Source organism: Rhamphochromis longiceps, linkage group LG5, assembly GCF_057381845.1.
Source record: "Rhamphochromis longiceps isolate RC_006_pf linkage group LG5, R_longiceps_female_GT1.1, whole genome shotgun sequence".
NCBI lineage: Eukaryota > Metazoa > Chordata > Actinopteri > Cichliformes > Cichlidae > Rhamphochromis > Rhamphochromis longiceps.
Genome location: NC_140561.1, coordinates 28635201 through 28660668, shown reverse-complemented (window position 1 = coordinate 28660668; position 25468 = coordinate 28635201). Strand labels below are relative to the sequence as shown.

At 36.2% G+C, this 25468-nt stretch overlaps 2 protein-coding genes across 4 annotated transcripts; one reads left to right on the top strand and one right to left on the bottom strand.

Moving 5' to 3' along the window:
* The first annotated feature begins 1157 nt into the window (after positions 1 to 1157).
* Positions 1158 to 23546, top strand: asip1 (agouti signaling protein 1). 3 transcript variants are annotated; one of them, XM_085407093.1, is made up of 4 exons: positions 1158 to 2221; positions 21421 to 21590; positions 21689 to 21738; positions 22821 to 23546. In XM_085407093.1, exons 2-4 carry the CDS (start codon positions 21425 to 21427, stop codon positions 22983 to 22985), a joined length of 381 nt encoding a protein of 126 aa, XP_085263219.1. In that variant the 5' UTR covers positions 1158 to 2221; positions 21421 to 21424; the 3' UTR covers positions 22986 to 23546. The 3 variants fall into 3 exon arrangements, with proteins under 3 accessions (XP_085263219.1, XP_085263220.1, XP_085263218.1); XM_085407094.1 differs by lacking the exon at positions 1158 to 2221 and adding an exon at positions 6377 to 6486; XM_085407092.1 differs by lacking the exon at positions 1158 to 2221 and adding an exon at positions 8408 to 8547 and having other exon boundaries at positions 22821 to 23545.
* LOC146670263 (uncharacterized) lies at positions 2235 to 6275 on the bottom strand. Its single transcript, XM_085407095.1, has 2 exons — positions 5989 to 6275; positions 2235 to 2514 (listed from the first exon to the last, which is right to left on the bottom strand). The coding sequence occupies exons 1-2, from the start codon at positions 6273 to 6275 to the stop codon at positions 2490 to 2492; spliced, it is 312 nt and encodes a 103-aa protein (XP_085263221.1). The 3' UTR covers positions 2235 to 2489.
* Positions 23547 to 25468: the final 1922 nt, after the last annotated feature.

Here is a 25468-nt window from a genome sequence, read left to right as displayed (position 1 = left end):
CAGAAATCCCTCTTTTTCCTAACTAGACAACCTGTGAAGAAGATGCCAGAAATAAAACTAGTCTTAATTGGACACTGCCCTTACTTGGGTCCCAAGCAATAAACCAACTTTAATTGGAGTAAATCAGGTTAAACGTTGTGTAAGAAAAAAAAACATAGACATACAAAGATTTCTTTATAAATTAGCACCATGTTGTGAAAAATTAAGATTTGCTACAGTCATATTTCCCCTTTTTATCTTTAGTGATACTTTACTTTTCATTTATGAAAAACAAGATAAGAAAGAAAACTGACACTTAAACAGTCCTGAATTTAAATTTATTAGCAATTTCTGGCTTTGATTTAGGGGTTTATTGAAATGCTGCATAAATCATGTAATAATTACAGCCCCTTTTAAACATATCCTATGATTTTCAGATGCTCAAAATTGATCAGAAAATTGATGAAAAATGGAAATTTAATGAAAATCCTTTGCAGTAAATGACTGTCTGATGTCTCGGATTCATCATCAAATACTGTTTTTTCCTCCCTTGAGATGCTCCGCCAGGCCTTTATGCCAGTTTCCTTTAGTTGCTTCTTGTTTATTGATCTTTCTGCCTTCAATTTTAACTGTTTTAATTTTAACTTCATTAACTGAAAAGCATGCTATATTGAGTGAAAGCTGACTTGGCCATTGAAGACGATCCCATTTCTTTGCCTTGACAAACTCTTGGATTGCTTTCCCAGTATACTTTGGATCGTTATCCATTTGCACTGTGGAGCACTATCTGATCAGTTTTGTACCATGATTGCACTGGCACCCATTCATGCTCATGCTGTAACATTGCTTACACCATATTCGAAAAATTTATGTGGTATGCTTCTGATGAGATGTCCCTTTCCATCTCAAAACATTTGTGTTTTTTCCCCCTGAGAACTGGGCAAGCAAAGCTTTTTTTAAAATATATTTTGAGGCAAAATCAGCAATCATTTTAAGCAGCTTTAATCAGACATGACTGGTGTTTCAGTACACACACAGTTTAAATGAAATATTAAAAAGATGGCTGCCAAGTGGTGTCATTTTATTCAATTTTATTAAAAAACATCAGCTCACAGCAACAGTCACAAGCTTTATATTATATAAGGTGACGACTGCAAATATTAAAGAAAGAATCCCAATGAGCAGATGAATCCCCTTATTAGCATGTGCTTGGTGACAGTGGGAAGGAAGAACTCTCTCAGGAGGACCAACCTTCTGCCTCACTGGCCGGGGGTGATGAGAGGGAGATGACAGAATTGAGAAAAGGAGTTTGTCACTTTTCCAGCATGAACACACAGCAGAATCAGCACCTGCTTACAGTTAGACTTAATGTGTTGTCTGGATATAGGTTATATTGTATGACCCGATTGGAACGCTAAATGCCAAAAAATTACATCCAGAAGCAAAAGTACACTGGACAGGCTGGGGGATTGCCAGTTTCCTAAATTGGACATCATAGACAGATAAAACAGATGAAAGTTATTTAAGGAAATTTTTCACAAAAGGCCAAACACTGGCTTTTTAAGCATAAGAGGGCTATAATGACAGCGCCTACCATAAGAGCACTTCACTGGAGGGTCTGTTTTACATTTATCTGTCTATTCTCTGCATAATGTGACCTTTCCCATCCCCCAAAGCACTGCAGCACTGGTCCCGCCTCCAGTACAAACCTCCCAGTATGTCTTCATTATCAACAGCAAGGTATTGCTCCTTAAGAACAGATGTTTTAATCAATTTTAAATCATGCTTTTTATTTGTTCTTGTTTCTAATGTCTCTGTAAAGCACTTTGAATCACCTTGTTGTTGAATTGTGCTATACAAATAAACTTGCCTTGCCTTGCCTTGCCTAAAAGAAGAAACAGAGGAGGGCAGGATAAAAAGACGTTTTGGAAAAAAAAGGCAAACTTTTACAGACAGAGCGAAAAAGAGGAAGGCGGACAAGACAGCTAAAGGGGGGGAAGTTAAACAAGGCAAAAAAAATAAGGATTCTTAAAAAAAAAGACGAAATCAGAGGTGAAGTGTGGGAAAAGAGAGGGAGGAGAGAAAAGGAGAGTGGTGACTTGCTTAAAAGTAGCAGAGAAATAAAGACGTGAAGCAAGACAGGGAAAAGGGGGGGAAAAGAGGAGCGCAGAGAAACGAGAAACAAGAAAGAACGAGAAACTGAATGTGACATACTATCAGACAGCTGGCCTGGCAAACACAGGTAAGACAAATAGTTTCTTTCTGTCTTGTTTTGTTTGAAATGCTCCATGAAATCGTTTGAGCGCCGGAAAGACACGGTAACGAAAGTATAACACAGACATCTGAGGCTCAGAGACCTGGATCACTGATGTATGAGAAATTTCAAAATGCTTTTTATGATCGTTTTTCCTCAATCCTGTTTTAAGTCACAAACAAGATTTCGGCCGTAGTCATCCTTTATGAGCTTGTTAAAAAATCCTTCAAATGTTGTCTCCCATGTGCCAATTGTTTTAGCAGGATTTCCCCAGCTGTGGCCTGTAAAATACAACGGGCACAACACAGTTACATAGCTGAAATCAAAATCTTAAACCAATAATGAGAAACAAATTAGTCATTGTTCAAGCTCAGTTGTCAATGTGTTTGATTTATTTTTGTTTTCCGGTAGAGCGCCAGTGTTCTCAGGGCTCCATCTATCGACTATACCGTATTGTTCCATTATTGGCAGCTGTCAGGTATCATCGTTCCGAGACATTCACTGAAATGAATAATAAGAAAAATAAATAATAATCAATGCTTCTTGTATTTACATTAAAAGTCTTCTTGAAATGTCAGTAGAACCTCCAAAGGAACAGCACATCAGCAGATTGCTGACTGAATATGTAAAACTGCACAGGGGTCTGAGTCTGAGCTGCTGGGATAGCGTAAAGGATCAATTTCTCCAGTTCATTTCCCCTTTTAAATACATTACATTAATAGCCCTATAGAATATGTATGCATAACAGTTCACATGTATAATGAAATATACAGTCTTTTCATTGTATGTATATAAATATTTTTATTATTATTATTATTTATTATATTATGTTTGATTATATGTTAAAAAATTAAATATTATTATTACAAAATATTAAACCGAATTTTTGCAACCTGCAGAGTGTACTAATATTTTAAGAACACATTCTGAAACTGATGATCGTCCTCAGAACATTAAAAGAGTGAATATAAATATGTGTGTCTCAGCGCTTGCATATGTTTTTAACATAATTTCTCCTATCTTTATTTCTATGGTTGTTAAATAGAGAAAAAAAACACATTATAATTTATTATTTGAGTTAATCATATTAGAAATATTAATTAAGAAATGGCACCTAATAATTAGTATGTTAAAAAACTATAAACAATCAATGCAAGTTAAAGCCAGTGCCATCTGGGATCCTGTGTGACAGTACATGATGTTTATTGTGATGGACCGACGTATTGCATGCTTTGTTTCTTTTACTTAAAATAAACACTTTGTAAGAGTTTCAGTTTTGTTTTGGATACAAAGTATTGACTAGTGATTGTTAAGCACTCGCTAGCAACAGTGGACGCTGTCTGGTGCGACATTCCCAATATAGTGAATATTCATACACTTCACAACAGGCAAAGATATCACTTATAGAAACAAAGATGAATTGAAAATATTAAGAAAAAGCTTCTTTTTTTTCTCTCTCTCATTTTGTGTTGTCCATGTATAATCCCAGGAGAATAGGATTATTTCAAGGTTAGGGATTAAAGATCTCATGCAAAGTCAGTGTTGAAAAACAAATGTTGCCTTTCAATAGGAGAAGATTTCCTAACACAATTACAAGGAATAAAATTTATACTTTGTCTTTATTTAAATGTTTCTATACTATGATCAAATAAAACTGAGAAGAGCGTAATCGCTTATTCGTCTCTGTCATGTCTAGGAACTCTTTTGCAGTTTTGCACAAGTTGGCAGGTTGTTATAAATGTATGACAAATCAAACACACTTTATTTGTGGATCTGCTACCAGAAAGTGCTGTAATCTACCACTTAATATAGTCCTCAATAAATACATTTTTCCTTCCTATTTTAGTGGCGGTCGCTAAAGACAGACTTTTCTTTAAGCTTAGTCTTACTTAAAAAACAGGAGCAACAGTCATTCAGTAATGTTGAGTACATTCTTGTGCTGCCACACATTTGAATAATTAGCCATCTTCAAACAGGTTTATAGCTGCTGATTAGTTTTAATAAGCACACAGAAGCAGTCGTCAGAATTTTCTCATAGACGCTTTCGCTGGATATGGTTTTCTGGTTGGTCTGCTTCCTCTTACTGTGTCTTTACATACCTTGACCTAATAGAGCAGCAGGAGATGGAAAAAAAATACTACCTGTGTCTGTTTTCTGGTTTCTTAGATATCTTCCTGACAATTAAGACAGTATTATTAGCTGGCAATAATGTTGGAAATATTTATTTTCAGTCGGTGTGCTGCAGAACATGAAAACATGTATAAAATGTGCGATGTAACAGCACATCAGTTCAATCTTTACCATCAGGTAACGAGTTTATATTAAAATTTTTAAGTTTTCTGTTTCAAATTTGTGACTTTCTCTCTCTCTCTCTCTCTCTCTCTCTCTCGCTCCATAACTATGTCTTCAAGCATGCTGTAACAGAACAGAAATCAAGACATGTTAGGTCTTAATTTAGCAGTCGTGCAGTTACTGTCAATATGCTATGGTGGGAATGTAATAAAGTTGGTATTTACTTTGTAAAATGAAACTCCTGTTGCTTTTTAAACTCACGGGTATGTGATATGTGAAGTGTGAAATATCAGCAGTTTGTAGTACAGTGGCTTGGCTACAGTGCTTTAATATGCTGGATTTCATGATGGGAAAAAAAAAATAGGATCTTATTATAAAAATCCTTGAAGGTCTGATATATTGTAGTATTTTCATTTTAAGATATTTAAATTCTAAAGGAAGATCAGAAAATGTTGTTCACTTTTCCAAACACTTTGCCATTTAGAATAATTTACATCTACCTGTGGAACAACTAACAGATAAAAGGCACGCAGTGCAAAGTAGCCCCAGATGGTAGATGATAGATGAGACACAGACATTAAAACTACTGTCTGGCTGATTTATCCTCCTGAAGTCATACCCCAAATCTGCCAGAAGCCTCTCGTCTTCTCTTTTAAAGCTGCCTCACACACACTGATGAGAGAGATAAAACACTCTCAGTTCCCAGATTTCTGGGTCCGAACACAAACAAAAGGTTGAGCCACACTAGTATTATTCAGCAGCTGACCTTTGAACTTTGGCCTTTTTAAGAGTTGTTTCTTGGAACAGGAGAGCCTGAACTTTGTTATGAGGTCTGCTGGGGATTTTTCTTTTACTCTTGTTCTTTTCTATGTTTTATAGAAGTGATATCTAGAAACAAAACTTTTCAGGTATTACAATGTCCACGTGTGGGGGACAGGTAATCAAAATACTGTAACTGTAAAACCTATAAAACTGTGGATTTAAATGAATTTTATTCACTTTTTAAAAAGTAAAGGATTTTGCAGCATTTAGTGATTTTCATTTACATTCAGCTTTTGAAGTTTACAGTAATTTCAGATACAGTCCTTATGATTTTATCTAATCCATATTTGATTATTTGCAGCATTAGTCATGCTGCAAAAATGAAGTAGCTTACTTTTGAATACTCTTTGCATCACATCTTTGAAAATCGAAATAAACTGAACTTCACATTTGGTGCCCCACCTTTATGTGTTGTCAGTATTTGATTCTGATGAAAGGCTGTCAGATTTTAGTACTAACAAATATAACCTTTTCATTTTCAACTGGAAAATCAGCAGAAATGTGAAACGGCATTTAACTTTTTCTTTGTCTTTGTTTTTTAAGTTAGTTTTCAGCGTTTCTAAATCGGCAAAATCATCACCATTGGGTACATTAGGTATGACAGTGACACTCTTGTTTCTATTGGTACACAATGTACTCACAATTCGAAGTTTTTAACTCCGGATCCGAGCTGGCCGAGTGAGATCTCGAGGGAGAACAAAGGGAAGCGGCGGCGGCCTAGAGGGAAGCGAGCCGGCGTCAGGAACAGGCTGAGAGCTCGTGCACACCGCACACCTCTGCCTAGCATCCTGCTCGCCAACGTCCAGTCACTGGAGAACAAGCTTGACGACCTCAGGGCCAGGATAAAGTTCCAGAGAGACATTCGGGACTGCAATCTCCTCTGCTTCACCGAGACATGGCTGAACCCAGCGGTGCCGGACCACGCCATCCAGCCGGCCGAGTTCTTCTCGGTTCACCGCATGGACAGGACACGGGACTCGGGGAAGTCAAGGGGAGGCGGCGTGTGTTTAATGGTGAACAACAACTGGTGCAACAGTGCGAACGTTGTTCCTCTCACACGCTCCTGCACACCAAATCTGGAACTACTGTCCATCATGTGTCGTCCTTTTTATCTACCTCGGGAATTTACATCGGTCATTGTAAGTGCCGTTTATATTCCACCACAAGCGGACACGGTCACCGCCTTATGCGAGTATATATTTATTTATATTTAGATTCCTTCATACATTCTTATATAGTTCTATATTGTGTATTTTGTTGTACAGTTATTTTATTTTCAACTTTAATTTATATATTTATCTTATTCTTCCCAGTTAAATTTACCCTTCATTCTAATTTGTGTTGTACAGTTATTTCATTTTTAACCTTAATTTATATTTTATTCCTTCCTAGTTAAATTTACCCTTTTTAATTTTTCATATTTATTTCCTATCTTATTCATAGCCTTTTCCTTTTTTGTTCTCTTTAGGTCACGAGCAGTTGTCCAAGCATTTCACTACATATCGTACTGTGTATGACTGTGTACGTGACAAATAAAATTTGAATTTGAATTTGAATTTGAATTTAATAGTTCCCCACAGACTTCCCCAGAGGTGTGTCTCACCGAAAACCTCAGGAGCATTCTTATGGACACATTCATTAATACTCCATGTCATTGCTGTTTAAATGGGTTTTTTTTTTTAAATTATTATTATTGAGTTATTAGAACATTTCTGTGTAATCAGATTTTCATCAGCATGTTTCCAGCTGTATCAGACAACATTGTTCGGCTTTAATGAGCCCACTGTGCTTGTAAAAATGGGAATGCTGTGGAGGTTTGATGCACATATTTTAGTGAACGTGAGAATTTGAAACAGACTGAACATACGAACCAGCAGTGTGAAAGTGAAGAATGCTGCAGGAAAGGGCTGGAAAGTTTCTCTGAGCATTTGATTCGTTGATTTGATGAAAAACTGGTTTGATGTTGGAATCAATAATTAAAGGTATACTTTCCACCCTTCATAAAGGCACAAGACGCATTCCTCTTTTCATGGTTATAGTTGATGAGCATTAAAAATATTCCACTTAAAAGGATATTTGTTCTCATTATCCCTTCACACTTGAAAATATTATTATGACCTCTGCATAGTCTGTGCCCGCAGTAACAAAAACACACAGATGATTGACCTATTTGACTGCCTACAGAAGCTCTAAAAATAAATAAATAAAAAACATGGAAGCTTGCACTTCTTTTTTTTCCCCTAATTTTTTTTTAAAACATTGGACAACATAATTTTTTCTTCTGAGTAAACGTTAACAAGAGCAGTGACAAAAAAGGTTTTTGGTACAAAAACAAAGAGGAAGTCTATTTCTAATATAAGTTTATCTCAAGGTAACACTATAAAATAAACTCGGTGATGTGCTTCCTAAAGTAAGGGTAATATACAAAAAATAAACAAAAAATAAAAATGACATATGTTATATACTGTGGCATTTGTTTGCAACCTAATAGTTGATGACAGATAATCCATCAGCCAGCAGGCCACAGCCAGGCTCCACCATCAGCCAGCAGGCCTAGCCAGGCGCCATCATCAGAAATTCCGCTTCCGGGTCCCTCGTGGTGGCCGCCTCGTGCTCTCGCTTCAGTATACCACCCAAGAAAGGCCCAACACCAGAGGAGGTTGAGGACATTAAAACCTCCCTCGGAGCGCTGTGCGGAGACGTGGCCGCAGTCAGGGCACAGCAGGAGCTGCTTCTGGGGCTTCTGGAGGAGGTAAAACAGCTACGCCTCCAAAATGCCGAGAAGGACAGACGGATCATGGATCTCGAGCGGCGGGTGGATGAGCTGGAGCAGTACACCCGTACGAACGACGTGGTCATCAGCGGTATTAAAATCAAGCCGCGCTCGTACGCGCGCGCGGTGGCCGGGAACGTCGGGGAGCCCAGCGACGAGGAGACCCGCTCGGTAGAGCAACAGGTGGCGTCCTTCCTCCAAAGCAAGGGGATAGAGATGGACCTGGAGCACATAGAAGCATGTCACTCACTGCCCAGGAGGAGTGACAGACTGCCGGCCATCATTATGAGATTTGTCAATCGGAAGAACAAGGTCGCACTGCTGAAACAAGGACGCAAACTGAAAGGCACGGACGTTTTCATTAATGAGCATCTGACACGAAAAAACGCAGACATCGCGAGGAAGGCAAGGCAACTGAAGAAGAACGGTAAAATACAACATACATGGGTAACAAACTGTAAGATTTTCATTAAGCTAAACGGGACACCAGAAGAGGCAAAAGTACTGATAGTGAGGAACATGGAGGATCTGGACAAGTATAACTGACACCAATGTATCAATTACACCAGGAAATGACATGGACACGTTGAAATTAGTTCTTCAACAGAAAGTAATTGATCTAGATTGTGAATATAAGGAGCATAATATAATAGATCCAGAAATAGATTCTGAAAGTAACTTTCTCTCTTCTTTTGTTAAAAATTGTAATTATTTCACTCAGGAACAATATGAAAAAGAAATTAACCTAGACGGGAAGCTCTCATTAATTCACTTTAACAGCAGAAGTATGTACTCTAATTTTGATTTCATTAAGGACTATTTGCAACAATTTTCTCGCCCCTTTAGTGTTATAGCCATCACTGAAACTTGGTTCAATGTCGATAAAGGAATAGATTTTTGTTTGAATGGATATGATTTAAAATACATGAATAGATTAAATAAGGCGGGCGGCGGGGTTGCTATATATGTTCATAACTCTATAAAATATAATGTTGTAACAACTATGTCTATGGCTATGGATGGAATTTTGGAATGTTTGACTATTGAGATTATGAATGAAAAAAAGAGAAATGTTATAATAAGTTGTATATATCGGACACCCAGTTCAAGTATTGACACTTTTAATGAATGGATAGAAAAAACGTTTGCTTCGGTGAACCAAAAATTACTATTTATCTGTGGTGATTTTAACATTGATTTGCTAAATCCAACAAGGTTAAAAGCCATTGATGACTTTACTGACACAATGTACAGCTTATCACTATATCCAACAATAACAAAGCCAAGCAGAATAACTTCACATAGCGCCACTATTATTGACAACATTTTTACTAATGTCATGGATTTCCAAATTAATAGTGGTCTGCTTGTCTGTGATATAACTGACCACTTACCAGTTTTTACTTTGTGTGACTGTGATTTAAAAAAAATAGATACCAAGATCATGATAGCAAAGCGAACAATAAATGAAGAAGCAATTCATGCCTTCAATTTCGATTTAGCACAACAAGATTGGAGTTCGGTGTATGAAGAGTCAGATGTGGACAAGGCTTATGATAATTTTCTAGATATTTTTACTATGTGGTACAATAAACATTGTCCTGTAAACGAACACATGACAAAGAAAAAAAAGATAAAAAGTCCTTGGCTCACAAAAGGAATTATTAATGCTTGCAAAAAGAAAAACAATCTGTATAAACAGTTTATCAAAGTAAAAACAAAAGAAGTGGAACAAAGATATAAAGCATATAGAAATAAATTGACTGATATTATAAGAACGAGCAAACAACTTTATTATAGAAGAAGATTATATGAAAATAAAAACAATATAAACTTGGGATGTGTTAAACAACTTAATTAAACAAGGATCTTCTGGAACATCATATCCTGAATATTTTAACTGATGCAAATGGTGAAAATCACAACATGAGTAATATTGTCGATGGGTTCAATAAATTCTTCATAAATGTTGGCCCTGAACTAGCAGCGGACATCCCGTGTCATAAAAATGAAAATATCAGTAATATAAAATCAAATCCCTTTTCACTGTTCCTCTCAGCTACAAATGAGCAAGAAGTAATAAATATCACATTAAAATGTAAAAGTAAGTCTTCAATGGATTATCATGACATAAATATGTCTGTAGTTAAACAGGTTATTCTGAATATTGCTAGTCCCTTAACATATATCTGTAATTTATCATTTCAGTCCGGTTGTTTTCCAAAAAAAATGAAAATTGCGAAAGTAATACCACTATATAAAAGTAATGACAAACACAGTTTTACCAATTATAGGCCTATTTCTCTACTGCCTCAATTCTCAAAAATTCTAGAAAAACTTTTTAATTCAAGATTAGAAAAATTCCTTGAAAAACATCAAATAATAAATGTTGGTCAGTATGGTTTCAGAACGCAAAGAACCACTTCAATGGCGATAATTGAGGCAGTAGAAGAAATTACTGATACACTGGATAAAAATAAATATGCAGTTGGTATTTTTGTTGACCTCAAAAAGGCCTTCGACACAATCAATCACTCAATTTTACTGGATAAATTGGAAAGATATGGTATTCGAGGGAAAGCTGGTAACTGGTTAAAAAGTTACCTAACAGGTCGGGAACAATATGTTAGCATAGGGCATTACCATTCAGAGAAACTTGGTATTACATGTGGTGTTCCCCAAGGGTCAGTGTTGGGACCAAAACTTTTCAATGTATACATAAATGATATTTTTGATGTTTCTCAAGTACTTAAACTCATACTGTTCGCAGATGACACCAACATATTTTTCAGTAGCGATGATTATACTGATCTTGTAATGACTGTAAACAGGGAGCTAAAATTAATAAAAAAATGGATGGACATAAATAAATTATCATTAAATATAAATAAAACTAAAGCAATGTTTTTTGGTAATTTAAAATATAATATAGAATTACCAATTATCATTGAAGGTGTACCAATTGATAATGTGAGTGAAAACAAATTTTTGGGAGTTATAATTGATAACAAAATTTCATGGAAACCCCATGTCAGACACATAAAAACCAAAATTTCCAGAAGCCTCACAGTTTTGAACAAAGTGAAACAATTCCTTGATAAAGATGCACTTCGTACTCTGTACTGTACCCTGGTTCTTCCATATCTTACATATTGTGTGGAAGTGTGGGGAAATACATATAAAAATACAACTAATCCATTAGTCACAGTACAGAAACGAGCACTGCGTATTATTCACAAGGCTGGTTATCTAGATCATACTCACAAATTCTTTCTTCAGGCAAAGTTACTTAAATTCCAGGATCTGGTTAATTACAATACATCCATAATTTTGTATAAAGCTTTTACTAAACTTTTACCGGCAAATTTACAAACTAGATTTGAAATTCGAGAAAAGGTTTATAATGTGAGAGGCTTTGGAGAATTCAAATTACCCAGAACTCGAACAACCCGTAAAGGCTTTTGTGTGTCTGTATGTGGTGTGAAAATCTGGAACAGTCTGAGTTTACAATTGAAACAATGCAAAAATATTCATAGATTTAAATTTCTCTACAAACAGTTGGTCTGGTCACAGTATACTCAATGATGGGTTTTAGTGTGCTCTGTAATGTCTGTCCTCTTACCATTGCTGGTATGGATTCCAAAATAAAAAATAAAAAATAAAGTGTGCGTATGTATGTACATATATGTACTTGTGTGTGTAGATATATATGTATGTATATGTATGTGTGTCTGTTACTTGTAGTTATTACTGCCTGTTACCTGTGGTAATGCAATTTATAATTTATATATTCTGTATTCAGTTATGAAGGCTCTAATTGTTGGTTGCGAGCTGCCGCTTAGATGCTTGTATCTGCCCGGGGCTGTTGATGGGTCTGTATGCAATGATGGGCGTAGCTGCGGGAAGTTTATTGTTTTTTTTTGTTGATGAGTGAGTATAGGGGTGGGATTTAATAAGTTTTCTTCGTCCCACTCCTTTTTCAGGCAAGTTTTGTTTTTTGTTTTGTGTATTTTATGTTCAATATAGGTATTTGTTGTGCCTGAAAATGAATAAATAAATGAATGAAATGAATGAATGAAAGACAAATATTTTATATTCCAGTAACGTTCAGATTTTGAAACCTGAAAAACATATTTAGAAGCTGGAGCTCCTAGAAAATGTAAAAATAGAAAAGAAAAACAAAACAAAATAGTAAAACAGTTGCAGTTCAGGGCAACTTAGACAAGCGCAGAAACCATTTTAATCTAAAATGATCTCTCTTTTGGATTCTGGCACTTGGACAGTCAGAGCAAATCCATCTGGTAAAAAATCAAACTCAAGGATAAGGATTATGAAAAGTATGAGAAACACGTCACAGAACACACACACAAAACGCTGCTGGCCTTAAAGAGTTGTTTTTGAAGGCACTGACCTTCCTTTATCCCTAAAACATGATAAACGTTTGTCTGTGTTTAAGACTGAGGCTAAAAGTTTGATTTTTATTGGCACATTGAAAGGACATTTTTTAGGGTTATTTGAAGCTAATATTTCATTTTAAAACTGAATGGGTGAACTTTCTCTCTACGTGTTGTAATGGATAAGAAAAATATTGGGTGGATTTTCTTTTCTCTTTAAAGCAAAAGAAAACATTCAAATGATTTTGTCCATTTAGCCGTTGATGGTATTGACACTTGTTTAATTAAAAAATACAAATACATAGTTACTGTAGTGTTATAATGACATAATTTGAGCTCGTTATCCAAAACCTCAAATTATTGGATTAGCTTGGAGAGTCCAGTTTTATTCAAAGTGTAGCTGAACCTTGCCTTATTTTTATCCTCATATTTTCTTTATCTCAATTAACTTAATGCACAGTTTTTCTAGTTTTAGATTCCCTTTTTTCTTTGGCTATTTATAATAATATGTTGGTATTATTGTAAAAGAAACCTCTTCTTTTGTGTATTTGAGAGAACATGAAGGGTGTACGAATGATAAGATAAGCCATTCCTGTGTGCCTCTCTTAGTGTGCATTTTTTTCTACGCAGCTAAGCCTTTCAGTCTTAACATGCACTTACAAACACACATCTAATCGTGTAGAGGGAACGTGATGGCAGAAGAAATGTGTTTCTTGTCAAGGTGCATAATCTTGTGTTCAAGGGTCACCTTAGGGGTACGTAAATTACATAATTCGTTCAGTATGTGACACAGCAGCGAGGTCAAGAGGGTTTTTCTGAGCAACTATAATGCTGTAATTTCTCCAACTATGACACAAAAAAGAAAAAAAACTTACTCCAGGTATGAATGTGTGCATCTCATGGTGTGTGAATTTGGGATCTTTTTTTGAAAAATGTTCATCATGAAGTGGTATTGGTGCATATGTGGTCAAAAGATGAACCAAAATCTTTGCTTTCTTAATTATAAAAGACCATCTAAGGCAGAAAATTGAGTTTAGGCATCAACAAAAAACAAAAACTTTTTTTTCTAGCCACATTAAGGTATGACAGTAATATAACAGTAATTGTTAGTTGACTGATGTGCAAGTCAAAAGTGAACTGACATAGTTAGGACTACTTTACTGTAATATAATCAGTCAAATACCATTGAAACGTTAGTTATATGTTACTCTACCTTAAGCTACAAATCATCTGGGATGATGTAACATTTCTAGCAACAGAATACTGTGCTGATATGATTCTTTCTTCGTCCTGCACACAAGGCATCAATTATGAGGTGCACGTGTGTTTAAGAGGCAAAAGGAGAGCGAAAACAGTGGGCATCAGCCTGTTGAGGTGGGGGTAATCTTTGTAGATCTCTGAGTAAGCAAATTAGTTTATGGCTAGGTAGGAAACCCTGGATTCTCTGAGTGTCTAGTATGACAGTTTTGACAGCTATGACATCTGTGTCTTTTAACACAGATGTTATGTCCCTGAAATAGACATGTGCCACAAAATTTGAAGATAAATAGAAGTGTGCAAAGCCAAATGGAAAACCATCTCACAGCTGAATGAAAACTCACTCAAACACAGGTCCGTTTAGGAGGTGGGAAGTAACAAAGTACAAATATTCATTACTGTGTTTAGGTAGAATTTTCAGGTATCTGTAGTTTACTCCATGTACATGTCTTCACAAGATTTGAACCTAAGTGGAGGAACCAATAACAGAAGCTAACAGCTACAAAAGAGGAAGAGGAAAATGAAGCAGTATTTTTTTAAAGGTTTTTTTTGTTTTATAAATGGCAGGAAATTTCAAATGCAGCAGCTCATTTCAGCTCAACAAATATGAGCAAACACACAGACTGTTTCTGTGTTGTTTGGACTGTAATCCTTCTGGTAGTGAGATAACATCATTCAGAGAGGACAAAAAAATGAGAGGACTGCTCAGTAACATTTGATGGTCGGAATTAAATGACATCAAGAGCAATGCATATCAAATCAAATTTAAGGTGATTTACTTACTGAATTCCACCTTCATAACAGCTTTGTAGTGCCTAAAGGTGGGAAATCAGTCATCATGTAATGCCTGCTTATAATTTGATAAATTCAGTTGTATTAAAATCCACCAGGAAACATGGGAGTAGCAGCAGGACATGTCAGCTGCTCAAAGTGTGTATACAAAGAAAATCTACTGGCGCTTTCAATAGGAATTATTCTTATTTATTCATGAGTTTATCTAAATTCTTTTCCCAATGCTCAAGAGCAACATCTTATCCTAGAGTACCCCCCACCTGCCAAATATCAATTTAATGCATGACTCTGATTATTTTTCTGTTTAGAAATAGAGCCAAAGGTTAAAATGTAGAGAAAAGCAAATAGAGCAGCTTTTCTCTGCTGTTCTACAAAACAGATGTTCAAGCTGAGAAATTTCTTTAAAATTAGAATTTAGGTTGTAAAGCTGCCATTCCCGTGCACCAGTTGACTGGTTGATCCAGAACTCTCAAAAATAATAATAATTATTTTTTATATGTTTTTATTAAAAACATCTTAGGAATAGAATCCACAATCTAAACTACATAAACAGCAGTAATAAAGATTTGGCATTCTGCAACATGATATTGCAACATGAAAGGTACATTTTAAAGGAGCTTTCCATTCAGCACCACATGACAAATATATCAGATGACCAGAATTATAGGCCATTAATTTGTTTGTTTATCTGTTCATTCATTAATTCATTCACTGATTTGTATTTATGCATTTTTCAAGAAAATTTTTTTTCGTGTCCTATGGATATATCATAATTGCCTTTTTTAAATTGGTGGAGCTTGTCATAAGAGAGAGTTAGACTGTGTTTAGGTGAACTACTTTCACAAAGCTCTCTTAAAGATAATTTTAGTTGATTTGTGGTGTTTCCACTGCATGCTGAATTTGGCTGTAAACATACCTCCTTTTTTTTCTATTTTTAATACACATGACTTTTGAATGACTTATTTCAGGAGTTCTCTCTAGAGGTGTTTCATCAAGTAATCCTTGTAGTTCATGGAGTTGAAAATGTTGATGTATTCTGTTGGTATATTTATGGAATTCGAGGCTTTTTGTCTTGACTTGGATCATGAATAATCATTGGATTATTACGTAGCTTTCACCTCACATTTAACCTTACAAGATCAGGGGTGTAACTTTTAGCTTTTCTATTTTCTAACTCTTCATATGTTGAGCAAGAGAGTGAGTGAAAGAGAAATACAACATTAGACATGGATTTTCTCTGTATGTATTATTGTAGGGCCTGCCTTACAATATAAGCTCCTTGAGGCGATTGTTGTTTTGATTTGGCATGTGTATAAATAAAATTGAATTTAGTTTAATTGGATGAGCTGAGTCGGGAAAAGAAAAAAAATCTCTTTCCACATAAATGATTACCTTTGCAATAAACAATTATTTGATGATTTGATGATAACAAAAATATATAAACAAAATGTCTTAAGAAGTCATTAGACCTACTTCATACTGAAATATGCTCCTAAAGTTTTATGAAATTTGTATCACCCTTGTCTTAGCCTACAAATCACCTTTTAGGATTTTTTTCTAAGAACAAAATACTGCCGTGAGAGAAAAAAGACTTTGCACTTCATATTTTGCCTGCACATCTGTACATATTTTTTGTTGATTGTTAACCTTCCCTCTGCATTTACTGTCATCATTTCACCTCTTTAAATCATTCCGCTTTGAAATGTCTCAATGCAGTATAATGTGGTTTCCAAAACCTCATGAGAAGCAGCATCCATGATCCTCAGCTGACGTGCTAAAGTCTATCCAGATGCAGGAAAGGAGCCATATTAAGGTGGTTTTAGGTGCTTTTTGACTTAGTGTATGTGTTTGGCATTCCTTTTATGTTTGCCCTGCTTTCAAAGGAAATGCTTAGCTCTTAACACTGTACTCAATTTAAAATTAATTTCTATCAGATCTGTGGGAGAAGGTGCTAAAATGTGTTTTTATTATATCACGGTGATTATGGTCACCTTTGAATTCACGCCAAGTCCACTTGGCATGAGTTGCGAACGACTCAGATCTTCTTTGTCAAAAATTCTTGTGTATATCTTATTGTTTTAGTTGATTTAGTTGTTTGTTTATTCCACATATTTTGGCTAGTTACAAAATGAGTATTCAGGAATTTGAGTTGGCAAGGGTCGTGATTTTCAACCCTTACTCCTTTGAGAGATTAAATCATTTTGCAGCTGCTGTTTGGGCAGGGAATGCAAGAAAAGGATTAGGATGAACATTAGCAGACCTCCTCTTGATAATGAATGCAAGTCACTTTACTGTAAGACCTCTTAAAGCATAACTTAATATATACTGATGGTAAATTTAGTGCCATCAATGTCTAATAGAAATCCACATTTGTGGGTAAAAGCATGGATTATCTGGATTGAAGCAAAGGAAAGTGATTTCACCTATTTTATTTGAGCTTAATGTTTCCAAAAATGTCACCACACTGTAAAATATTAATAAGTGACAGTTTTTTACATTTTTTTTTGTGTTTTAAAAACATGTCTACCGAGTCTTGAATTTGACGCCAGCAGCATTTAATTGCAATTAAAAGTGGGGAAGTTGTGCAATGCAGAGAACATCTGGTGGAACATCTGCCAACTAATCTGGCAAATCAGTAACATGAGTATTAAACATGGGTATTAAAAGAGCATCTCAGAGAGTGTTTCAGAAGTAAAGATGGGGTGCGGTTTGCCACTCTGTGAAAGACTGTGTGGTCAAATAGTTCAATAATGTAAGAATAACATTTCTCAGCATAAAATTGCCAAGAATTTAGGGGCCCTCACGAAGCACAGCATTAAAAACAGACACCATTCTGTAGTGAAAACCATTGTCAGTGAACACATTTTGTCACCACATCCACATATGTCAGTTAAACCTTTACCATGCAAAAAAAAAAAGTTATAAGCTGGGCCTGGACTATTTTAAGCTGGACTGACGCAAGGTGGAAAACCATCCTGTGATAGTTAATTACAATCAATTTTGTAATTATATTTGGAAATTGTATTGGAAATAGGAAATATGCCCCAACTTGTTTAATTTATATTAAATAATAATAAAAATGATGATGCTTTTCAAAACAGGTTTTTAAATCAGGTTAACCACCATGTGATGGAGAATTAAATTGAAATAAACTACTAGCAGTCAGTACAAAAACAACCTGATATTAAAGGCAAGTCCCCTATAAAAAAAAACTGCTATAAAACTGTGTTTTTAAAACTATTTTGGTTTGGTCTCTGAACATATGGGATTTATACAGCCTAGGCTATTTAAGTCAAGGCAGAATCAGCTGGAAGAGTTCTTGAGTCTGTGATGAATAAAACTATTAGCTGAACAATATTTCAAGCATATGTTATAGGAGCCATGTCTTTTAAAGCACAGAGGTGAACTTCAGTGGTGAGGGTATGGAAATTTCTTGTTCAGTTGCCAAAGGAAGGAGTAACTGGGATGGTGCACAGAATTTGGTTGGTGTTTTCCATTTATGATATGGATTTCATTTGCAGAAAAAAAATAGAAAGGCAATCTCAAATTAAGAATAACATGCATAAAATAAAAATTCATGAGACTGTTTAGGATTTTGGATTTTTTGAGGATAGATTTCACAATTTAGATTTGTTTTGGTTGTGTGACACTGATATGATTAGATATAATAATAATAATAATAATAATAATAATAATAATAATAATAATAATAATAATAATAATGTCATATTGCACCACTGGTCATTCTTACATTTCTAGTCATCCTAAATTAAAAGCCAGAAAAAGGTGTAACATACAACTATGATGTACAAAAACTTTAAAAATAAGTATGAACAAAACAACAAAATTCAGTCTAGGTTTATTTTATGTATACTTTTAAAGCACTGTGTAAAAGTACTGTTAACATTCATAATTTCCTTGTTTCTTCCTTTTTCCTCATCAAATATTTGCATGCAAGTTATTTTTACAGCCTTTCCCTGAAAACAAAATAGACACTGCTCACACCAAACCTTTAGAAATGAACAAACTGTGATATTTAAGTCCAGATAATGATCACAATGAAAAGTAAAAGGAAAACATAGAGCCCGACTAAACCTTCTCACTGACCTCAAAGTAGTAATCCTTCCCAACAGTTCAAATTACACTCCCCACCAGAGCTGTTGCTTTCTGTGCAGAGTGTATCTATGATGTTATTTATATTAATTAGTATTTGATCAGTATGAAAAATACAGCAAAACCTTTTGTACAGACAGAAAAACATTGTTTTGGAACGTAAAATGTGTATTTGTTGCTAATCTGAAACACACTGAAATACAATAACAGAGTAAAAACCTCCGACTCAGCTGAAGCCTTTCTGTGTGGAGCCTTTTTTTTTTTTTTTGCTGAGCCTGTGTAGCTTTCCCTAAGGTTATCTGGTTACTTCCCATAGTCCAAAGACATGCTTCTGAAGCTAACTGCTGATTCGAAATTCACCTGTCTAGTGTTGGACAGACAGCTTGACCAAAAATTCAGTTGTTGCTGGAATAGCTGAAATCCCCCCGATCCTAAATAAGAAAATTGATTACTGGTTCTCTGTAGATTATCCTGACTGCACTCAGCTGAAATGTCAAAAGTGACCAGGTGGAGTGCAACTCAGTGCTCAGTAACAACAGGATGGAGAAAATACTAAAAGCAGTCACCAAAACTGAAGCACAGTCTACCCGAGAGTCAAAGAGACTATTCACTTTTTTACGCACGTTTTAAGCTTTAATAAAATTTAGATGGATAACTTATTTTTTTAAAAATACCACTGAAGCATTATCACAATTGTTTATTTTCTAAAAAATGGAAGGAGAAAAAAACCCATTGACTGTGCTTGAAATATTTGCATTTCATTGTAGGAGCTTATACGGATTGCCTTGTGTTTCAAAGAACAGCATCATTTTTGAGCTACTTTCATTTCATTTTTCTTTGCTGTCTGTTTTTACTTTGTGTGCAGACAAACTGATAAAGCAGAGAATAAAGTAAACAGATTTATCACAGTAAAACATGTATTAAATATAATATCTTAAATATAAATATCTTTCATTAACAGATATGATGAGAAAGCTTATTTGAAGTTAAAACACTTCTCATCCGGCCAATTTACTGTTTTTCTAGTGATGTTTTTAAAATGTAGTTATTGTTTTCAAATTACAGATAAACAGATGTGCTGTTTATCTTTTTTTTTTTCTTTTTTTTTTTTTGCCTGTCCGGATTTGGCCCTTTTGCCATTAGAATTATTGTCTGAAGGCGAAGAAAGATGCATGTAATGATCTGCTAGAGGGTGTGGTGGGCCACAGCCCCGTCCTCCAGGGCATGAAGCAGGTATGGGGGAGATCAAGACTCCAGACATCCAGAGGCCCCCAGAACACAAGAGACCAAGGAAGACCAACAGAGGGGCAGCCGCGCCACTATCCCAGAAGGAGCTGAGGAGAGTCCCAGATGAGGGCTCACTCAGCAGCCGCGGAGCAGAAGCCAGGGGGGGTTGCAGTGACGTGCCCGTGAGCTCCGCCTGACCGAGCCCCAGGCCGAGAGGCTGAGGGCACCCCACCCCCGAAGTGGCCCGAGCGAGCCCCAGGCTCCAGGCCCCGACAAGCAGCCACCAAGGAGTGAGCCGGTGTGTACCCGGACGCCCATCCCCAGACACAAAAAAACACCAATGCACCGATGTCTGAGGGAGTCTGCCACTGGCAGGGGAAGTGGTGGGGGGAGATAGGCCTCCATACCTTGGAGGACCTGAGATGTCCCTAGAGAGGTGGCGTCTGATACCCAACCTGACATATAGAAACAGACATACAGGCACACACAGATACAAACATCCATTCCCACCCTCATGCTCTCATATACACTTACTCCACACTCAACCAATGTGGAGACAGACATACACACGATCACACTCCCCAAGCGTACTCTAAGCCCCAGGTCTAGGTACCCTTACCCCTGGAGGGGGAAACTGCACCCAAACCCAGGTAGTGTTACCCTTTTCCCTGGGGTGGGGAGAAGCAGACTGCCCCGGCTTGGCTCCGCAGCAGCAGGGAGGCCCCACACACCAGACCCCAATCGGACGGCCAACTCCTCCTCTTAGCCCCCCGCTCCAGCAGGCCGCAGAGAATGGGGGTGAGAGAAGACTCCAAACCTCCCTCTGCCCGCTCATATGTAGTGTTGATGCATGTGTGTTCTAAGGTGCATTTAAAACCCAGGAGGGCATGGAGCTACCTGCCAGAGAGCAGCAGGTAAGCGCATAGTCCCTCCTGATAGCCCTCAGTGTCTTCATGTATTTAAAATTGAGAGGTGGGCAACGATGCCAGGGGTGAGGTTGTACACCCTGATGGTCTTTTGGATACCGTGTAGCGTGCCCACCCTCAAGATCCTATATGTATGTGTTATGAGAGTGTGAGTAATGTGAATGTCTAAGTTGTGGGATAAAATTGAGGCACAGGCAGCCAGAACGGGACAGAGGGGGGGGGGGGATGCCTCCTCTGTACCCTGGTGACACATCTTTACCCCAAGGCCCTGCATGTGTGGGTGATTGTGGTGGAGCGGGAAGAGGGATACTCTGCAACCCGCCAGGGAAAGGGGGGGGCCAGGCCCCATTGGACTGGGGCCTAGTTTGGCAGCGCCACCTTGCCCCGCAGAGCCCAGGACAGTCCACCCGACCCCACCACAGATAAAACTGCACCCACCTCGTCATCCACTCATCTTCCAGACTACACAAGAAAATAGATGCCCAGGCTGAGATTTTACTCCACCTCTCCTATATCTCCCCCTCCTGCAGAGTGAGTTCCTGATGTGCTGTTTATCTAACAGACATCCATTACTCGTTTTTGTTTTCACAGAAAGATGCACATCTCACTGCTGCTAAGTTGCTTTCTTCTGGCTGCGACAGACTACTTCCTCGGCTGTGCCCACATGATCCCAGATGAGAGACTCTCCACCAGCAGAGTTTCTGCATCTAATGCTTTGTCTCAAAATCTAGAAATAGACTCACCCCCTGTGGTTATTGTAGGTAAGTTTGAAAGGATCATCATGTATCATCTATGCTGATGACACTTTTCTTTTCTAACACATTTTCTAATAATTGCAATTCTTAATTTTCTCTTCCAGAGTTACCAAAATCTGCAAAGAAGAGCAAGAAACCAAAGAAACAGAAAAAGGTTGTTTCAAAAAATTATTATTATTATTATTATTATTATTATTATTAATATTATTATTATTATTATTAATATTATTATTATTATTAATAATAATAATAATAATAATAATAATACCATGGTATTGATATAATACTGGGTTCCATTACCTTTTATCATATAGCGTCATTATATTATAGTTTTTCATTTAATATACTAGTTTTTAAAGTGAAGTAATGAAAATGAAAACTGTCTACCCTACACAAGTGAACTTGCTATGGAAACTATGTTTAATTATGTAATTTAGTTGATCAAATCAATTTTGAATACAGTTAAAACAACCAAATTAAAATTAAAGAATTCAATAATTAAAAGAAAGATTTATAACAACATATTACATATGAAACGTTTTATAATATACCATGATTTGATTACTATCATTAACTGAACAAGCTGGACTGAATGTTGCAACCAGTGATCAGTGTGTCAGTGATCAAACCATACAACCAATCAAGGCATGTCAGTATTTAGAGTGACCTTTTAAATTGATCATATGAAAGAACAGTGAGAACTGCCCGCATCCAGAGAATCAAAGGTGGACAAGAGCAAGGGAACTCTTATCACACCCTCTTGCTCATGGAAAAGGAGAAAGGAAAAAACTTACTGGCAAAGATGCTTTTCCTCTCATGCATTCTTCTGTGCACTCAAGGGGCAGAAATGTACCCTGTGTGGTTTTCTGTTGGCAGTCAGGATGCCGTTCTTTTCTCTTGCCTCAGGTCCTTGTGCCTGGCTTTTATAAACACACTTAAAAAATGCCACAATTCTCAGTCAAAACACTCAGTAACATAACATCATTAATAGTGCTTGTTGTTGTTTTTTTTTGTAATAGAATAGAATAGAATGCCTTTTATTGTCACTATGCACATGTGCAATGAGACTCAGAGCAACTCCTACTCTGTGCAGGCATGTAGAAAAAAGGGGGTAAGCTGCACAGTTCAGCAACTCCATAAACATATTGTTTCTAATTTTTTACAGCAACCTGTTTTAAAAATATGATTTTCTATGTTATAACTTCTTCTTCTTCTCTCTCTCTCCTTTTCTTTCAGAACAAATATGGTGTGAAGAAGCGGCCTCCTCCTCCTGCCAACTGTATTTCCCTGTGGGGAAGCTGTAAATCTCAAGGCACCGTGTGCTGTGATTATTGTGCTTTCTGCCAGTGTCGACTGTTCAGAACTGTTTGTTACTGCCGAATGGGTAACCCTCGCTGCTGAATAGCCACCGGCAGCCTAACCCAGTTCCAGGCTAAGAGAACAAATGTTTATGCTCCAGCAAACCACTTGCAATGAACACCATGAGAGGTTAATCACTCCTCCCCCTTGGTTTATAATTTTCCCTAAAATTCACTGCATGAAAGCACTTTATCACAGAGGATTGCACCACCGGGAACTTTCCTAAACTCTTACAGGGTGTGATGCTTACAGCACTGCTAGGAAACTCTCAAATAAAAGTTATAAAGCAAGTTTTTATTGTACTTTGAGCTTTCAGCATGCATAAAAACAATTTACATTCTCCATAAATAATCAATTTATTTTTCACATGAATGCATGACTGCAACAGTATACTTAAAAATGGTTGTATTTTTTACTAAGCTTTCTACGGATTAAATGTTTGTAATGTTAAAGCAATTATTTGGAAAAAAAAAAGTATTGTTTCTGTTCTATTTAGCGCACAGTCTACAAAATCATGCCTGTTTTCTAAAATGAAGGTGTATGAATTTGCATTTACAAGTAAATTAATAAAAAAGTGACTAAATCCTAAATCTGATTTATTTGAGTTCATGTCTTTGGGGTGTATAGACATACATTGTTTCTACTTAAACAGAAATGTCTACATTTTTTCTTACTGACTCAAAAGGGCTCAAAAGTCTATTTGCAAACAGGACAATATTGGTTGTTGGACACGTTTTATTATCAAATTTTTTAAAAATGTACTATACTGAGCTGTGTGTACAATGATCTCAACCTACTGTTCACTTCAATTCAATTCAGTTTTATTTATATATAAATAAATCACAAAAGTCACCTCAAAGCGTTGTATATGGTAAAAACCCTACAATCTTTTTTTAATAAAATTGTGTGATGAATTGAAAAATATATATATATATATTTAGTTCAATTAAATCTTATTTAAAACAAAGCCCAGGTTTCTCCAGAAGCATTTTCTCTTCACCAGCATATCATTATGCTAAACTGATTGTTTAATCAGTGTTTTATTATCATCTGTGCTTTGTTACTGAGGGAAATAAATTCAGTGGTGGAGTCCTTCCCCAGTTTTAAATTACCGCCTGTTGAGCAAGAATTAAAGATATTTCCAGGGACCTTTATGTTGTGATTTCCAAGTAATTGCTACATTATGATAAACACATGACTTTTCACATTCCCTTTGGAGATGACTAATAAGGAATATTGAGATGTTAGTAATAACTACTGTCGTGTGATGATTGATTACAAGGGAGTGTCAGCCTGGATGATCATATATTTCCACTGGAAGGAAAATCTGGCCCAAAGAAGTAAACGGGAACAAAAAGCATCTCCTCCCTGAACCTCCAATGAATCAAAAGTGACCACAGCTGCTCCTGGCCATCACCTTGTATGGTACAAAGTTTTTTGTTTTTTTGTTTTTCATTTTTTCAGAAGAGGTATTTTTCTTTATCTTTTCTAATTCTTGATGTTTTCTGCCCTGGTCTCCTGTTTTCAACTCTCCTATTTTGGTCATTCAAAGGACGCAATCAGCATAAATCAGCCAAATTTGAACCAAACCAGTTTTTGATAGGTTTATTTTAAACATTGAGTTAACTGGTTAGTATACAGAAATCAATATTTGAAATTATAGTATCCCATAGGATCCGGCCATTGATATTCATTGCTCCATATTGGCCAATGCTATTGGATGCCAATAACAGACTAATATTGATATGCATTCTTCAGTCTTTCAAAAAAAAAACAAAAAAAAAACTTTTCTATGATCTCTCAGTCTGATAATATCTATCTTCATTGCCTCATTCCTTCATCTGTTGTGCTCTTGCAGCTCCTTCTCTATCTTGTCTTCTCTCTGTGGAATAATGTTTCACTTGCCAAATCAGTTACAGAGTTGCATATGCTTCATACATATGCTTAAGGGGAAACTCATTCTAACTTACTTGAAGTGAATTGTCAATTGAATTCTTCAAAGGCACAGTAATATCACTTTCTTTATAGACTCTGCTCATGTTCCACATTAATATTAGATTAATATTAGGCTAGTTAGATAAAGAGCCAGATACATAAAACTATGCAGATTCATAACTAAAACTGTGTGCACAAAAAAGACATAAATGTGCACACACATTACGCTCCCTTATTATATTATTATTACAAGCACAACCACTCTTTAATGTGACCTCTGTGATGTAAATTAAAGCTTATAGAAAAGCAATTCTTTATCTGGCGCTATTCATAAAGCACATGGAGCTGTAATCCAGAAAAGTCCAGTCTAACCGTAGCTATGGGTTTTAGGATTTTTTTTTTCTTTAAAACATCATTTGATGAAAAAATTGTCCCAGTCATGTACACCTCTACACTGAAAAAAATGCAATAGGGTGGTTGTTGAATCTGCATAGAATTACTTCATATATCCAGCATGACTAATTTAAATTTCACATCTAAACATATTTTTGTCTTTTAATTTTCACATATTCTTTAAGAATATTCATTCT

What these genes read in the sequence shown, in the direction of transcription:
- LOC146670263 (XM_085407095.1), bottom strand. Translation starts at nt 6,275, where the DNA reads ATGGCGTGGTCCGGCACCGCTGGGTTCAGCCATGTCTCGGTGAAGCAG. An exon ending in GGAGTTAAAAACTTCGAATT is followed by an intron (nt 2,515 to 5,988) that starts GTGAGTACATTG and finishes TGTATTTTACAG; the next exon opens with GCCACAGCTGGGGAAATCCT.
- asip1 (XM_085407093.1), top strand. Translation starts at nt 21,425, where the DNA reads ATGCACATCTCACTGCTGCTAAGTTGCTTTCTTCTGGCTGCGACAGAC. An exon ending in ACCCCCTGTGGTTATTGTAG is followed by an intron (nt 21,591 to 21,688) that starts GTAAGTTTGAAA and finishes TTTCTCTTCCAG; the next exon opens with AGTTACCAAAATCTGCAAAG. An exon ending in AACCAAAGAAACAGAAAAAG is followed by an intron (nt 21,739 to 22,820) that starts GTTGTTTCAAAA and finishes CTTTTCTTTCAG; the next exon opens with AACAAATATGGTGTGAAGAA.